The sequence below is a fragment of the Dama dama genome, chromosome 21, assembly GCF_033118175.1.
Source record: "Dama dama isolate Ldn47 chromosome 21, ASM3311817v1, whole genome shotgun sequence".
Lineage (NCBI taxonomy): Eukaryota > Metazoa > Chordata > Mammalia > Artiodactyla > Cervidae > Dama > Dama dama.
In genome coordinates this window covers 70,759,118-70,778,081 of record NC_083701.1, presented here as the reverse complement: position 1 = coordinate 70,778,081, position 18,964 = coordinate 70,759,118, and the positions used below count along the sequence as shown (strand labels likewise).

Here is an 18,964-nt window from a genome sequence, read left to right as displayed (position 1 = left end):
AGTAGCCAAGGTATCCAAGTAGCAATATTTTGTTATTTTAAAGACTTCCAGAAGACAGATCTCTACTCTGGACGAATAGGCATTAAGAAGGCTGCAAGCTATTCTTCTTGGCTTCACATTTTTTGTTAGTGTATTAGCTTTTTGGTTTAATTCGAATGGCACAGTCTCATAAATGCAGGCTTTTTCTTCTTGGGGCTGGGCTTTACAATCATAAAATAAAGGTCTTTGACAGCCTGACTATTCCATTATAAAATGCAACATCCTTTCTGAAATAGAGAACCCCGCCCCCGCAAAAGTTTTATGAAAAGAGGGAAGAATCATAAAAAATGTTGGGAACTCTTCAAACAATATTATGAACCACATGTTATTCCTTGGAAATTTCAGTGAGGATAGTGCTGAGTGTGAGAATTATATGACTTGGAAAAATAGGAAAAACTGAGTGAACAATTCAGAGACAAGGAAGAAATGTTGCCACAAATAATTGTTCATTGTAAGCTTATTTTCCTAGCCCATGAAATGAAATTTCTGTTTGTTTATGAGAACTGGCTATTCTGTTGCCAGACTAGGCAGTGGCTGTCTGAATGTTTCTCGTGAATGAAAAGCTCGTCTCCCACGGGGGAAAAAAGATAAGAGCATTTAGCAAAGCCTCTTAGGTTTCTGAATATTTCAGAAATGGCAGTCATTTGATATACTGAAAATACCCGCTTCCCAAAGAAGTAAATCTAGATTCTCTGACTACATCTTGCATAACAAAACCTCTCTGGTTTTATGATTTTGCATGGTTTGTCGGGAGAATGCAGGGATAGCTGAATGCTTCCTGGTTTCTTTAGCATAACCCAGCCCACTTGCAACACATGCCCAGAACTACCTCATTAGCCACTGGGATATAAGCCAAAACATCAGACTACAGTGAGTATAAGGGGAATTACTGGCAAGAGAGCTCTACACCAACTTAATACTGAATCCACTACTTTTCCAAGATCAGAAAATATTACACTAACAGGTACCATTTCTCCATCTCATTCAGATAGAAATTAATGGTTTTAATCTGCATCTTTTATCCAGAATAATTAGCCGTACCATAATAAAACATGCAGCCTGGCTGCATATATATTTATATACATATATATATGCTTTTGTTAATCTCTCTCTTTTATTATTTCCTGGGTAGCTTTGACATTGTAAACCACAGACAATTTGGAGTCTGGCATTGAAGGGAGGTGACCTACAACAATTTTTTATCTTGTATAAAGAAGTTTAATCTACAAGAGGTAATCTGAAAATGACAGGGGCAGAGAGGAAAAAGAAAAGCATACTCTGGAGCAAGATGTGTGTCCCCGATTGTGAAGACTTTAAACAGTGGTGTAGACGGCGGCTGCCTATTTTGGACTGGGCGACACATTACAGCCTGAAAGAAAACTTGCTTCCGGATACTGTTTCTGGGATAATGCTGGCCGTTCAACAGGTAACACAAGGTAATGTACTGCATTGGATTTTCCTGTTTTGTACAGAATAGATATCACTTTGCTTTCTTGGAAGAGTGTTGTGACCTAAAGTCTACTAACAAAATTGACTTTAATTAACTTTGGGAGAATAAACACATTGAATATCTGTACACAAAAGTTTTCCTACTTTTTCTTTTTGCTATTTTTGAGAGATAGTAAGCATCAAACCAATTTTTAATGGCATTATATATTTGTAATGTTAAAATTCATACTATATGAGTAAAAGATCAGTCATTGTGGGATAATGAGTTTTTATAGTTTGACCTTACTAATACAGCTTTCTACTTAGGTTGACTCAAGCTATAAAATATCACCTGGCTTGAACATATCATTTGTAAACCTAATTAGCTGCATGCAATGACCTGTTGTAACCTTGAGGGTTGCTATAAGCAAGGAATAGAGCTATCTGTACATAAAGGAGGCTCTTGGCCAAGATCATTATTTGCTGAATCCTCTGTCCTTAGAGCTTACATTTTACTGTGCATGCCAGTTTAATTCGGTATCACATTATGTACTATCTATTTCTCAATTATACATTTAAACTGATGATAAGTTTAACTTTCCCGAAGCTGTTTATAAATGATATTCTAGATTTAGATAGATGTTTCTCTGGGTAAAAACTATTAGGTAACTGGTGTGCATATGGTGTATGAGCATGTGTGGGTTGTGTGTGTGTGTGTGTGTTTTCCTTAAAGATATATTCATTGTATTTTAAAAAACTAATTCAGGTAATAACTTCCTACTTGTAGCAAGAAAAGAAACTGATTTTTCAGCCTTGAGAATTTGTAAAATGTTCCTTGGCACAGACTCTGTAGATTTATATTTTTTTGCAATTTTACTACCTCCTGGCTTGAACTATTTTTCATACTGTTAAATTATATGCACTTTTCTAACTCTGTAGCTGGAACAAACTGGTTTGTGTGTTTGTGTTTTTAGTGTGATAGGAACATCTGCTCTGGTGCTTTAAGATCTATAGTACTATTGAACTTCCTGGGATTCCATTTCCCCGAATAGTCATATTTTTAATGACCATTTTGCTAAAAATAAAACATAGTAGTCTTTCATAAAAATACAAAGTAAATAACAGATTAGGCAATTTTTTAGGATTATTATTATTAGTTTTAAATTCAAAATGAGACACTACCATGGACTTTGAAACTAAGATGATGAATTTACAAGAGCTTTTTCACCAGATAGTTTTAGTATATTTTATTAATTTATTTTATTTAATTTATTATAAAGTAAAAGAGAAATATATTTTTAAAAATATTTTGTTTTATCATCTTTCTGAAATATCAGGTTAATTAGAAAATTTGGGGATATGATAAAATACCTGTGATATACTATGAGTATTATCATTTATGTGTCTTTGGCAGTTGATTGTGTGACTTTCCTTTGGGTATAGAAACTGAGGTGTTTTGTTTGATGAGTCATACATTTTATTGGTTATGAAGAAATATGTTGGCCAGCCCCCAGTTGATGAGAAGCACAAAGCTTACTCAACTCTTGTGTCTTGGAAATTATGGATCTGGCTCTTGATTCTCCTAGAAGACTCCTAGTGATTGGGCAAGGAAGGCTGCACTGCTAGAAAGAACTTAAAGGTTTTTGTTGGTGTATGGAAAGACTAATTCTTAAAACAGGGAGTTGGTGGTAGACAGGGAGGCTTGGCATGCTGCAGTCTGTGGGATCGCTAAGAGACGGACATGACTGAGCGACTGAACTGAAATGAACTGAATTCTTCCAAAAGTTCTTATTCTTTAAAAACAATTCTCAGACTTTCTCATGATTACTCATGATGGGTAAATATCATAAGCTACCATTTGTTGTAAGGGGCCTTGTGCTAAATCCCTTATGTGCAATATCTTCCCCTGTCCCAACAAAATCCTAAGGGACAGTGGTCCTCCATTTCCCACTTGAGAAAGTGGAAGCTTAGACAAGTAAATAATTTTCTTTGGACCTCATACTTGATAAGTGGTAGAGTCAGGACTTGATTCCAGTGGTAACACTCAACATTTTATGCTTTATACTCTACACTGCCAAAATAAGTAGACTTTTTCGTAGTACCAATCTTAGTAACAGAAGGCATATCTTGGGAAAGGTGCAGATATCCTTCCCTGTAAATTACCTTTGTGTTTGGACTTCCTACGTGGCGCTAGTGGTAAAGACCTAAGAGATGCAGTTTTGATCCCTGGGTTGGGAAGATTCCCTGGAGGAGGGCACAGCAACCCATTCCATTATTCTGGCCAAGAGAATCCCATGGATAGAGGAGCCTAGTTGTTTTTTAATTCTTTTTAATTCTTCTTTCTCAAGATATGCAATTAAAATTAAGGCTAATGGAAACTAAAATTTGAGTCTTGTCTATACGTCAGCTATCAAGGAGCAATTTTAAATTACTTTATTAAAGATTTCCCAGTTGTCAAATACAGATGCTTGTTAGTCATCATAATAACTGATTCCAAAGCAGTATTTTCTGTGTTGACTGTACTCTCTCTAAAATCATTTCTTCTCTTGAGCTTTAGACATCACTTTTCTGTTTACCTTCTACTGCCTCTCTGGCCCTTCCAAGGATTATGCATCTTTTAATTTCATGGCTGTAATCACCATCTGCGGTGATTTTGGAGCCCAGAAAAATAAAGTCAGCCACTGTTTCCTGTTTCCCCATCTATTTGCCATGAAGTGATGGGACCAGATCTTAGTTTTCTGAATGTTGAGATTTAAGCCAACTTTTTCACTCTCCTCTTTCACTGTCATCAAGAGGCTCTTTAGTTTATCTTCACTTTCTGCCATAAGGGTGGTGTCATCTGCATAAGATCATTAATAATCTGGGCCCCTTAATACAAAGGTCTACTCAAAGAGATCTTTCCTCTGAGAATCCCTGCCAATCTTCTGGAAAGATGTACCTCCTACTCCCTTTGTACTTTTTACATATCTCTATGATTGGCCTTGACCACCTGACCTGCCTCTTGAGAAACCTATATGCAGGTCAGGAAGCAACAGTTAGAACTGGACATGGAACAACAGACTGGTTCCAAATCAGGAAAGGAGCATGAAAAGGCTGTATATTGTCACCCTGCTTATTTAACTTATATGCAGAGTGCATCATGAGAAACACTGGGCTGGAAGAAGCACAAGCTAGAATCAAGATTGCCGGGAGAAATATCAATAACCTCAGATATGCAGATGACACCCCCCTTATGGCAGAAAGTGAAGAGGAACTAAAAAGTTGAAATTAAAAGATGCTTACTCCTTGGAAGGAAAGTTATGACCAACCTAGATAGCATATTGAAAAGCAGAGACATTACTTTGCCAAGAAAGGTCCGTCTAGTCAAGGCTATGGCTTTTCCAGTGGTCATGTGTGGATGTGAGAGTTAGACTATAAAGAAAGCTGAGTGCTGAAAAATTGATGCTTTTGACTGTGGTGTTGGAGAAGACTCTTGAGAGTCCCTTGGACTGCAAGGAGATCCAACCAGTCCATCCTAAAGGAGATCAGTCCTGGGTGTTCATCGGAAGGACTGATGCTGAAGCTGAAACTCCAGTACTTTGGCCACCTGATGCGAAGAGTTGACTCATTGGAAAAGACCCTGATGCTGGGAGGGATTGGGGGCAGGAGGAGAACGGGACGAGAGAGGATCAGATGGCTGGATGGCATCACCGACTCAATGGACATGAGTTTGAGTAAACTCTGGGAGTTGGTGATGGACAGGGAGGCCTAGCATGCTGAGGTTCACAGGTTCGCAAAGAGTTGGACACGACTGAGTGAACTGATGATCAGCCTTAACAGATTGTATTGTATTCTTTCGGTACAATTCTTTATGCACTGGTGGGTAAGCTTTGGAAAGAATGTTTTAATCTTTATACTCTCACCGGTTTATATATTACCTGGCACATAGACACAGGTCTTCAGTAAATGTTTCTTGGAATCATTAAGCAATTTGCCTCCTAGAGACTTTTATTATTTTATGGTATCTTGCTGCCACTCTTGGAAGGGAAATTTAAATTTCTTTTTATATTTTAAAAATAAATGTAATAAAGATACTGATAGTAAAAGATACATTAAAATATGAATAACTAATTTCTTCCAATTCTCCTTACTTTCCTGAATTTATAAACTTGTAGCCCTCCAGACAAATATGATAAAAGATTTGTCTGCATTCCCTTTGTCCCCGTGTTTAATTTTTTCTCAAGCCAACATTAACCCATCTGTATAGTTCATATGAAAATCTAGAAGTCTGTCTTCTCTTGCAAAAGGGAAATAAATGGCCATAAGGTTCTTATGTTTCCATGTGGGAAAAATCTTTTGGCTCCCTCTGTAGACAGGGCATGTGTTTTATATTTTGCCACAGTCCCCATCATTCACATATCTGCTGTCACCCTTTCTCCTAGTATCCCTCTAAGTCTGACAAGGCACTTTCTAACATGTTTTGTTGAAATGCCTTGAACTCCCTCTTGAATAAAATCTTTAAGAGGGGACTTCCAAGGTGGTGATGTTGGTGATGGACAGGGAGGCCTGGCGTGCTGCAGTCCATGGGATCACAAAGAGTCAGACAACTCAGCGACTGAACTGACTGGCTCCAAATTGGCACTAGCAGTAAAGAACCCGCCTGCCAACGCAGGAGATGTAAGAGACACAGGTTCCATCCCTGGGTCGGGACAATCCCCTCGAGGGGGTCAGCCCACTCCAGTATTCATGCCTGGAAAATCCCATTTACAGAGGAGTCTGGCAGGCTACAGTCCATAGGGTCGCAAAGAGTCAGACATGGCTGAAGCAACTTAGCGCGCGCACACACACACACACACACACACACACAAAAGATTAGGTCCTTAAATCCACAGGAACTTCAGGTCTCTGAACCTGCATCAATATGTTCTAATATACTTCATTTCTTTATAATTCTATAATTCTCTTTAATTCTATTTTCTTTTACTTATTTTAAAAAAAATGTTCTGGGAACGAGTTTATACACTATATAAGATTGCTAAAGGGGTCCCCAAAATATTTCCTCCCCAAGGTAAAAACATAAATGTAGATTTGCTCATTTTAATGAAAAAAAGAAAAGGAACTTTAGGTCATTCTTTCACCATGTTCAAATATTTCTTAGAAATGATTTGTATGTTTGTTAATATTAAAAACATTTGGGAGCACTCATTACTAACATCAGGTGAAAACCATTATAGCTGGCGTGTACCAAAATGTTCTTTAATTGACATCTCACTGCAGAATGTAGTTTGAGGATCAACAAACGTTCTAGAGAATGTCATTAATTTAAACATGTCACCGACATGGTTGGCAAGTTAAGCAGTATAAAACTCCTAGAGTATAAATACTTTAGTTCATATTCTACCCTGGATGACCACTTGAGGGAAATTTTTTTTTTTCTTTTTCAATCTGAAAACTCAAGCATTGAGACAGGGTGGAGACCTAAAATGCATGACTTACCATATAAGTACCTAATACACTGAGGAGGAATATGAGAATGTTTTGACTTGCATTCCATGGGATCACCTAGAATTTTTGTTGCCAAATCATGAAAATTTTATGCGGCCATAGGACTGCCTGATGTTCAGACCACAGTGTTCTGGGTCACAGACAAAGGATGGATGTTCCTTATAATAATGTAGAACTTGTGGCATTACTGGTACCAAAATATGTGGAAACTGATCTTCTTTGTACTCCTGAGGGCAGCTTAGAGACATGTGGAACAGTAAGTGGAATTCCTGAAAGCATTCACTGTGAAAATTAAAGGCTTGTCTGAGAATTTTCCCTGCATGGTTTCAGCCTTGAGGATTAAGAGACGTAGCATTAGCTACATATCTCTAACCTAACCCTCTTAATCATTAATGTAGATTATAATGTAGAGAAATTATAATGATTGGTTATATTTGTTGAATGGTAACTATTCTCTTCTCTAAGAACAATGGCAGCCAAATATTGCTAAATAAATCTAAAGTATACTTGCCCTGGGACTTCCCTTGTGGCTCAGCTGGTAAAGAATGCGCCTGCAGTGCGGGAAACCTGGGTTAGGAAGATCCCCTGGAGAAGGGAAAGGCTACCCACTCTGGCATTCTGGCCTGGAGAATTCTGTGGACTGTATAGTCTATGGGGTCTCAAAGAGTCGGACATGACTAAGTGACTTTCACTCACTCATACTTGCCCTGACCGCCATAAAAATGTACCCAGGAGCAGGGAACACTCTGCTGGCTTTTCATTCTCCATTTTCTCTCATCCCATGATACATGCTCTCGCCCAAAGCTTTGGGCTTCATCCAGCATTTCTGAGTTCCTTTCTTTCTTACATGTAAATTAATGGTGATTTGTGTGTTAAAAGGTTACTTTTATATTTCTGCAGTTAGAATAATTCTCCCTGTCATATTTAGACCAGCTCACATGGAAGACTTTCCATTTTAGAGTGTTGAAAACTTGGGAAGGTTTGCAACAAAATAGATTGGCAGTGGTTGTGAAGATAAGGTATGTGGCCTACGTAATAGTACACTTCTGTTTTTGCCAGCTAGGATCCATCCCTGCTTTTAGTAATTTTTGTAATTAATTACTTTTAGTAATAATGCAAGAATTGCTTTTAGTAATTCTTGGATTTGTTTTAAGGAACAACCCCCGCCCCAACCCCGCTTCCGTTTTTGGTATACGTGGTTTCAGTGAGGTTCTAATTTTGGCTCTAGGTTGATCAGTAAAATAAGTATCCCTCGACCAGGAGTCTCAACTTTGGGGGCCCATTGGAGCCATCTTGGTGACTAAGAGAACATTGGTACCTGAGTCTCATCTCAAACAATTAAATCAGATTTCCAAGGAGTAGTTCCCAGACATGGAGGACATTGTGTCTTTTCTTTTTTCAGCTGTCCCAGATTGCAGTGTGCAACAGTGTTGACAGCTGCATCCAGACACTTCCTAGTCTAGGTGAAGACTTGCGGCTCGTGTTGATAATTAGCACTGTTCCACACACCAGGTCAGCTACTGGTTCCGTGCTGAGGATTTCTCCTCCAGGCACAAGGAGGGTTGACTATACCACCAAGCAGTCATTTCTTATTTTAAAATGGTGGTGGCAATACCCGTCACCTGAGAGTGGCCCAGTCAGTCTGGATCTTGGGACGTGTGCAGAGCCTCTGAGGGAAAAGGAAAAGGCGTCTTCCTTCACGCTGGGCCTACTGACAGGGAGGGTGACATTCCTCTACATCTTCCCTCGGCTCCGAAAGCCTGGAAGTGAAGCCAGCACAGCAAAGGGAACAGTAGAGAGAAACTGAGTACACGTCTGAGTTTTCACTTGCGCGTGCAAACACTTTTTTGTTGTTGTTAATTAGGTTTAAGTTGGGTTACTTCCAGTCGCCTTAACTACACATTTGAGTGTCATTCCAATTTAAATGTTACACAAATTGTCTCCAATTTTCTAAACCCATCAAGACATATATATATATATACTATATATTCATATTCATTTTCATGAGAGGAGGAGATTGAGGTTCAGAACCGTGGGTATCTTGCCCTCAGTACTGCTAAGAGAGACTGAAATATAAACCTGCTGGGCTCCACCCCACATCCCTCGCTGTCTTCTGTTCTCCAGTTTGCCTTGAGTACCGCAGACATAACCTGAGCAGGACTATAACCTGAGAAGCAGACTGCACGTCAGCCCCTCAGCCTGCCCCATCCCGTGATGACATATCAGCTTCCTTGATAAAATAAAACCCTGAGATTCTTGCTGAGAGGGGAGAGGACTGTGCCAGGGGAAAGAAGTACCTATACCAGAGCTCCTGTTCTTTCCCTTGAGAGCTGCTCATGCCCCCTGCTAGACTAGCTTAGGGTGAGGGACACAGGAGAGATGTGCTTTAACACTGGCCTGCGAATTCAACAAACAATAAACAGCTTTTACCACGTGGCAGAGCTGGCTCACCCCTTCACAGAGCACAGCCTTGTCATAGCGAAGGGGCTTGCATAACTCAATGAAACCATGAGCCGTGCCAGGCAGGGCCACGCCAAATGGATGGGACACAGTGAAGAATTTTGACCAAACATGGTTCGCTGGGGTGGAGAAGGAAATGGCAACCCACTCCAGTATTCTTGCCTGGAGACTCCCATGGACAGTATGAAAAGGCAAAAAGATATGACGCTAGAAGATGAGCCCCCCACATTGGAAGGTGTCCAGTATGCTGCTGGGGAAGAACAGAGGACAATTACGAAGACCTCTAGTAAGAATGAAGTGGCTGTCTCATTTTAAAATTGAGTTTTTATCCCTTTACTTATTTATTTTTTATCCCTTTATTTAAATCTAATTATTTAACAGCAAATATTCCTAAATGGAAACAACAGGCCAGAGTTGAGTGGTGCCTGCACCCTTTCTGTGGGTGTGGGCTTTGCAACTTGTCATATTCCCCCAAATCCCCTATCCTTTTATATTAATTCTGCCTCACTGCTGTTATTCACCCTCTTCAGGTCTAGAGTAGGAAGTTCTCAAACTCAGCTCAAAGACACCTTGATTGTCCAAACCCATCAAGGCATTCAGAAAAACAAGATATTTTATGTAAAAAGAAAACTATAAATGGCCAACTTTTCTCTTTTTACACAGGCATGAACTTCTGAAAAGGTTTTTCAAGGCCCTTCAGTACCCAGATCTCACACATATCGCTTTCATCCTATGTTCTGGCTGCGCTGAACTCATCTTAGTGTTCTAAAGGGTCACACTTGTTTTGCCTCAGGACATTTGCATGTCCTGCTTCCTCCTAAATGGATAATCTTTCTCCCCTGACCCTCTTTATCTGAGTATATTTTAGCATACTTAAGCTGGGTTAGGCTCAGTAGTTCTCAACCTTGCCTGCATATTTTAATCTCTTTCGGCACTTGAAAAAAATACCCATGCCTCAACCCTATGCCAGTTAAATAAAAATCTCTGAGAATTTAGGGCAAATCTTTTCATGTTTTGTACCTCAGCTTCCTCAACTGATGAAAAAATAAAGTAAAATGAGCAGCTAGGGTTGAGAACTATGGATTTTCAGAAAGTACTTGATAGATACCTCTGTTCTGTTTTCCCATGGTACCCTCACTCATCCACTTCACTAACACTATCACGTTTGTTTTTGATTTATATTTGTCTTTTCTTCTAAGCTGTTAGTTCTTTGAAGGTGTAGACTGTTTATAGTCTAGGTTGACCAACTGTTCTGGTTTTAGTGTTAAATGTCCCGAGTCCTAAGAAATCCTTTCAGCTCCTATCAATGTATTTGGCACATAATAGGTGCTGAAATGTTTCTTGATGGTAAAAAAATCATGATTCAAATGATGAGATAGGGCTTACCTGTGCCCACTCTTTGGTGGATACTCTTCTCCATAGACACTTTTAATCTCTTACTGTTTCTAATATTTAAGCTCATAGATCTGTTGATCATGAAGCTTTTTGACCATGATAATTCTTTATTTTCACTCTTGTGAGATCTCATCTGCACAATATGTTACAGGATGAACCTATTGCCTTAACCTGTCTAGTGACTAGAGCCAATGATCTTTAACAGTACTTGTTTGTGAACCAAGAGGATGTTTGTCTACAGGAATTTTGTTTTCATACATCTATATTTCTTGGGTAGATGCAAATTTACCCTGGGAGATTCACTTTTAATATCACTGAACCCTGAGCCCACTGATGCAGTGAACCAGACAGCTGATCACATTGTGGTTTATTAATAACAGTGCTAAGACCACCATAAACAGTTGCTACAGGGAAATAACTTTTATAATTACCCACACAATTTGTGTTTGATTTTTTTATATGTAATTCTTGGGAGAGCCTACTACTACCTAATTATTTTGTTTTTAAGAATACTAATGTGTCTTCTAGGGTTCTTTATTCATTTCTATTTTTAAAAAGTGCTTGAAAAAATACAGTCTTTTGCTATGTTTTTGGTAAGAGAGAACAAAAAGGCAACAATCTAGCCCACAAGGGCCTTATTTTTCCCTGTCTCAAATTTGTACAAAAATTTATGTGAATATGATCTTGTTATTTCAACCTTGAAGATATTCTGGTGTGGGAATGCAAGGGTGGGAACATTTTCTTAATGAAACTTTGCAAAATATTGGTTTCAACCACTTTCTGAGTAGCTTGTATAAATCCAGGGAGCTGCCAAATAATACTGTGTTTTTATTTGGAAAAATGAAGAATGTACAATCCTATCTAATAAGAATGACATGAAATTAATATTTGGTGATAAAAATTGGGTGAACATAGAGAACAAAGTGACAGTCTTAAAAAAACTGGCAAGACTTGAAGAGCTGAAGATACATGGTATTATAAGATACCACTTCAGCATTCTTGCCTTGAGAAGGCCATGAACTGTATGAACAGACAAAAAGATACGACACTGAAAGATGAACACCACCCCACCCCCACCGCCAGCTCAGTAGGTGTCCGGTATACTACTGGAGAAGAGCACAGATATTGTTCCAGAAGTAACAGAGAGGCTGAGCCAAAGCAGAAATGACACCTAGTTGTGGATGTGTCTGGTGGTGAAAGCAAAGTCAGATGCTGTAAAGAACAATATTGCATAGGAAGTTGGAAACTTAGGTCTATGAATCAAGATAAATTAGAAATGGTCAAACAGGAGATGGCAAGAGTGAACATCAACATTTTAGGAATCAGTGAACTAAAATGAATGGGAATGGGTGAATTTAAATCACATGACCATCATATCTATTACTATGGCATGAATCCCTTAGAAGAAATGGAGTAGCTTTCATATTCACAAAAGAGTCTGAAATTGAGTACTTTGGTGCAGTCTCTAAAACAACAGAATGATCTTGGTTCACTTCCAAGGCAAACCCCAATATCACAGTAGCCAAGTCTATACCCCAACCACGAATGCCGAAGAAACTGATAATGACTGGTTTTATGATGACATATAAGACCTTTAGGAACTAACACACACACACACACACAAAAAAAGATGTCATTTTCATCATAGGGGACTGGAAAACAAAAGTAGGAAGTCAAGAGATACCTGGAGTAACAGGCAAGTTTGGCCTTGGAGTACAAAATGAGGCAGGGTGAAGGCTAACAGAGTTTTGCCAAGAGAAGTCACCGGACATAGCAAATACCCTCTTCCAGCAACACCAGAGATGACTCTACACATGGACATCACCAAATGGTCAGTAACCAAAATCAGATTGATTATATTCTTTGCAGCTGAAGATGGACATTCTATATAGTCAGAAAAAACAATTCTGAGAGCGGACAACTGTGGCTCAGATCATGAACTCTGTATTGCAAAATTCAGACTTAAGTTGAAGAAAGTAGGGAGAACCACTAGGCCACTCAGGTATGACCTGAACCAAAGTCCTTATGATTATACAGTGGAAGTGACAGATTGATTCAAGGGATTAGATCTGACAGAGTGCCTTAAGAACTATGGATTGAGGTTTGTATGGGAGGTGGTGGTCAAAACCATCCCCAAGAAAAAGAAATGCAAAAGGGCAACATGGTTGTCTGAGGAGGCCTGACAAACAGCTGAGAAAAGAAAAGTGAAAGGCAAAAGAGAAAATGAAAGATATCCCCAACTGAATGCAGGGTTCCAGAGAACAGCAAGGATAGATAAGAAAGCCTTCTTAAGTGAACAATGCAAAAAAATAGAGGAAAACAATAGAATGGGAAAGACTAGAGATCTCTTCAAGAAAATTAGAGATACCAAGGGAACATTTCATGAAAAGATGGGCACAATAAAGGAAAGAAGCAGTATGGACCTAACAGAAGCAGAAGATATTAAGAAGAGGTGGCAGGAATACACAGAAGAATTGAATGAAAAAAGGCCTTAAAGATCTGGATAACCACGATGGTGTGGTCACTCTCCTAGAACTGGACATCCTGGAGTGTGAAGTCAAGTAGGCCTTAGGAAGTACTACTACAAATAAAGCTAGAGGAAGTGATAGAATTGCAGCTGAGCTATTTCAAATCCTAAAAAATGATGCTATTAAAGTGCTGTACTCAATATGCCATCAAATTTGGAATACTCAGTAATGGCCACGGTACTAGAAAAGGTCAGTTTTCATTCCAATCCCAAAGAAAGGCAATGCTAAAGAATGTTAAAACTACTATACAAGTGCACTTATTTCATATGCCAACAAAGTAATGCTCAAAATCCTTCAAGCTAGGCTTTAGCACTACGTGAATCAAGAACCTCCAGATGTAAAGGCTGGATTTAGAAAAGGCAGAAGCAAGGGATCAAATTGCCAACGTCTGTTGGATCATAGAAAAAGCAATGGAATTCCAGAAAAACATCTTTTTCTGCTTCATTGACTATGCTAAAGCCTTTGACTGTGTGGATCACAACAAACAGTGAATAATTCTTAAAAAGATTGGAATACCAGACTGCCTTACCTGTCTCCTGAGAAACCTGTTTGCAGGTCTAAAAGCAACAGTTAGAACTGGACATGGAAGAATGAACTAGTTCAAAATTGTGAAAGGAGTAGGTCAAGGGTTATTTAACTTATATGTCACCCTGTTTATTAAACTTGTATGCAGAATACATCATGAGAGATGCTGGGCTGGATGAAGCACAAACTGGAATCAATATTGCCAGGAGAAATATAAACAACCTGAGATATGCAAATGACACCACCCCTATGTAAGGAAGTGAAGAGAAACTAAAGAGCCTGTTGATGAAAGTGAATGAGAAGAGTGAAAAAGCTAGCTTAAAACTCAACTTCTAGAAAACTAAAGATCACAGTGTCCAGTCCCATCACCTCATGGCAAATAGATGGGGAAAATATGGAAACAGTGATAGACTTTATTTTCTTGGCCTTCAAAATCACTGCAGATGGTGACTGCAGCCATGAAATTAAAAAATGCTTGCTCCTTGGAAGAAAAGCTATGATAGACAGCATATTAAAAAGCAGAGACTTTACTTTGCCAACTAAGATTGGTATAATCAAAGCTATGGTTTTCCAGTGGTATGTATGGATGTGAGAGTTGGACCATAAAGAAGGCTGAGCACTGAAGAATTGATGCTTTTGAACTGTGGTGTTGGAGAAGACTCTTGAGAGTCCCTTGGGCAGCAAGGAGATCGAACCAAGCCATCCTAAAGGAAATCAGTCCTGAATATTCATTGGAAGGGCTGATGTTGAAGCTGAAGCTTCAATACTTTGGCCACCTGATGTGGAGAGCCAACTCATTGGAAAAGACCCTGATCTGGGGAAAGACTGAAGGCAGTAGGAGAAAGGAGCAACTGAAGATGAGATGATTGGATGGCATCACTGACTCAATGGACGTGAGTTTGAACAAACTCTGGGAGACAATGAAGGACAGGGAAGCCTGGCCTTCCTCTATGGCATCACAAGGAGTCAGACACATGAATGACTGAACAACAACATGGTATTATATAAAATGGAATTTAAAGAAATGAAGTCCTACCATCACTGTTTCTCTGGAGAGGATCTCAAGGGACCTCTATGCACAGGTTACATTTAGGGAATATATTCCACTTTATTAGCTGAATTATTGTTTAAAACATAGATCTAGTAAAGCTGGAGTGGAGCACAACAATTTAGGCCTGAGATTGAAGAGCTATTACTATTTCTTTTTTTCTCATAAAGCTGAGATTTTAATGTGCTTGTGGAAAAAAAGAGACATATCACAGTTAGTCTTGAGGTAGGTCCTGGTCTTTTATTATCATATTGGTAGCAAAATAGTTCAGTTCAGTTCAGTCACTTAGTTGTGTCCGAGTCTTTGTGACCCCATGGACTGCAGCACGCCAGGCCTCCCTGTCCATCACCAACTCCTAGAGTTTACTCAAACTCATGTCTATCGAGTCGGTGATGCCATCCAATCGTCTCATCCTCTGTCATCCCCTTCTCCTCTCGCCTCCAATCTTTCCCAGCATCAGGATCTTTTGAAATGAGTCAATTCTTTTCATCAGGTGGCCAAAGTATTGGAGTTTCAATTTCAGCATCAGTCCTTCCAATGACTATTCAGGACTGATCTCCTTTAGGATGGACTGGTTGGATCTCCTTGCAGTCCAAGGGACTCTCAAGAGTCTTCTCCAACATCACAGTTCAAAAGCATCAATTCTTCAGTGCTCACATCCATACATGACCAGTGGAAAAACCATAGCCTTGACTAGATAGACCTTTGTTGGCAAAGTAAAGTCTCTGCTCTTTAATGTGCTATCTAGGTTGGTCTCAGCTTTTCTTCCAAGGAGCAAAATAGTAGAAGAGCAAAAACACACGTACGGGTGGACATGGCCTTTCCCGTCATGAATGCGTCTCCTTCGGGGTGTTCCACTTTGACCCCTCCAGTCAGCAACCCTCCCCTCAGATAGAGGAGGTGGGAGGTGCTGGAGAGGAGCCTGAGGACGCGCTTTGCCACTTGGCCTGAGGTTGTGGTACCGTCACTGTCCTAGGGAGGTGGATGGAATCCAGATATTTGAGAAGGTGGAATTGAGGTCAGGTCCAGGGAGGTTAGCGAAAGCATACAAACTCACAAAGCCTGTGAGTATAAAGTTTAGTACCTGGGTGTCAACCAGTGGGACCAGGGCCCAAAAGGTCAAACTGGAAGAAGTGTCAGAAGCTCAGTCAAAGTGTAAAAACAACTTAGGATTAGTACCTGGCTCCAAGATTCTGGGTAAACAAGGTCTAGATCGCATAGTCTTTTCTAATTTCCTACCAGTATATGAGCAGGCCTCAAATTTTGGTAGGTGGGACTGAACCCACAGGAGGCAGTGAGAAGGTGCACCCACCTAGGAAGAGACATGAAAGGGAGGAAGACATTAGCCGGCAATCAGTGTAAAGTGGGGAGGAAAGTTCTTATCCTTTGCTGATTTCTGGCCTAGTGAGTGGTTTAGAGGGGTGTTCTATAAACACGGTCCTCAAAAAAAAAAAAAAAAAAAAACCACCACTAAAATATGCCTTGAGTCCATTCCTGTTCAACTTTACTTGGATAGAGTATTCAAGGGGAAAGAGTATCAGGACCTCTGAGAAGCCTTGATGTCCCCAGTCACCTTCTGCCCTATGTGATCAGTACCTCCTAAAAAATTAGCATTCAACACCTTTGAGCTGGTACTGGGTTCTGCAATGAACTGCTCACTATCTTCATTTCCGGACCTCTTTACAATCTTCTGAACCATTTAACCTTGCTTGTGCCTTCATTCACCTGATAATCAAGGCCTTTCTCCGCTTTGTTCCTCTGTTTTTCTTTTCATAGTCTTCATAGCTTTGGATAAATGTGTCATTTGATTCCTGGGCCTGTTTCTGTGTTTATCACCGCTCCGTGAAAGAGATCCTAGTGCTTTGCTTGACGCACTAAATGGAATTGATTCTTATTAGCTGCCTTAATAATATATCTCACAATATAATTAGAGACCTGGACAAAAAAGCAGGTTTTTAGGATAATTTTGGTATGTTGTATGAATGAAGAATGTACAAGTTACAACAATAGCACTGACAACATTATCATCTCTTCCTAGAGTGGTGATGAGATTGGTAGTCAAGAAGAAATTATGCTTTAACTGAATCTTGAAGGGTCATATGAGTTTTCCAGGTAGCTCACAGATGAAGGGCACTGTAGAAGGAAGAAAAATATGCAGTGATAAGAAGAATAAAAGAGTGTAGTTTGTTTAAATACTTCCCAATAATCCCACTTGGTAGGAGTTGTAGCTGGAGAGGTTAGCAGAGTCCAGATTATAAAAGTCTTATTGAATAACGTGGGAAAAGTGTTTGGGCTTATTTTCCATGGTAATGTAGCACTTTAGTGGATCTTGCGTGATGACAGGGGGTGACAAAGGTTTGTGTTATAAAGAAATTACTCTGGCCTCAGCTTATATTATATACTTGACAGAGGCAAGAGACTAGTTAGGAAAGACTAGTTAGGAGAAATCTTGTTCTGTCGTTGGGACAGAGAAAGGCAGGAGTAGCTGCAGTGGAAGAGAAGGAATCCACCAGTTTTAAACGGAATAGATAAGGTGATTAGTCTACTCAGGGATGTGACGGTGAAAAAGAAAAAGCATGTTTTTGATAACTTCTAGGTTTCTAAATTGGTGACTAGATGGGTGACAGTGTGATTTTCTGAGATAGGGGTTATGTAAACAGGGAATCAGCTGCAATTTTGTGTTTGTATTTAATGCATATAATTTTGTTGTTATGGTGGAACTTATGGTGGATGGGGTCAAAATAAATAATTAATAAACAATTTTCATTTTGGATTTGTTATGTGAGTGCCTGTCGGATCTCTAGTTGATGTACCTCTGAATCTAGAGTTTAGGTGAATATTATTAAGATGTTTGAATTAACCATGATTATCCTATCCAATCCCACAACATCAGTCATGCATGGATGATCCTCTAGAATAAACAGAGGAATCAGAATGGAAGAAGCTTTAGGAAACACTGATATTTAAGTGGATGAGAAGCTAGCAAAGGAGAATGTGGTCCATGAATATCATGGTGCTCTGGGAGTCAGTGGATAGGAGCTTTAAGAAAGGTGGAGTTGACAGGGTAAGTTATATATATGGAACACAGAGCCTCCAGGACAAAAGCAATAATATTTAGAAACTAAAAAAAATGTGACATTCAACAAAAGAGCCCTAGAAAATACTCTTAATGACAAAATCAGTTGTATCAGAACAAAGTGCTTGACAGCTCTTTAGGAACATAGTCAGCTTGTGGAAAAATCTTATAAAAATTCTGTCCATGTTTTAACCGACACAAATTATAATCCTCCAGTAAAAGTTTCTATGATCATATCTCTTACAGTTTCTTTATCTTTAAAGTTTGACTACACTGATTGTTCTATAAACTGAACATAAATTGTTTAATGTTGGATAATGTTTGTTTCAGGCAAGGACCTTACAGTTCACGTTTCATGTTCCTTTAAATCTCTCATGGAATTTAATAAGTGGATTTGGTTTCATCGTAGAGCTTTATGAGGCTTCCCTGGTGGCTCAGGCGGTAAAGAATCTGTCTGCAATGCAGGGGACCTGGTTTCAGTCTCTGGTTTGGGAAGATCTCCTGGAGAAGGGAATGTCTACCCACTCCAATTTTCTTGCCTCGAGAATTCCATGGACAGAGGAGCCTGGTGAGCTACAGTCCATGGGATCGCAAAGAGTCAGATATGACTGAGTGACTAACAATTTCACTTTCAAGTATTCTTGCCTAGAAAATTACATGGACAGAGGAGCTTGCCAAGCTGCAGTCTATGGGGTCGCAAAGTGTAGGACATGACTGAGCACACACACACACACACACACACACACACACACAATTCGTGTATAAAACATATCAGACTTATTTTTACATGCTCAATATATACCTTGTTTAGTACTGCATCTCCATTTGCATGTGCCTCTTCCAAGACCAATTGTCTTCATGTGATCATATATTTTTGTAAAATTTCCAAAGATATTTTAACAGAAATTAATTAAGACCACTGTCTTTTCCCAACTCACCTTCCCTTGAGTCATGGCTGCCGGTATGTATATTTTTAAATTA

General features: G+C 39.4%; 1 protein-coding gene across 1 annotated transcript in view; it reads left to right on the top strand.

Moving 5' to 3' along the window:
• Positions 1–928: 928 nt before the first annotated feature.
• Positions 929–18,964, top strand: part of SLC26A7 (solute carrier family 26 member 7) — a 136,651-nt gene continuing 118,615 nt past the window's right edge. Inside the window, exons 1-2 of the mRNA XM_061122869.1 lie at positions 929–1,003; positions 1,172–1,475. Coding sequence (XP_060978852.1) covers positions 1,283–1,475 — 193 coding nt within the window. The 5' untranslated portion in view covers positions 929–1,003; positions 1,172–1,282. The remainder of the gene's footprint in view (positions 1,004–1,171; positions 1,476–18,964) is intronic.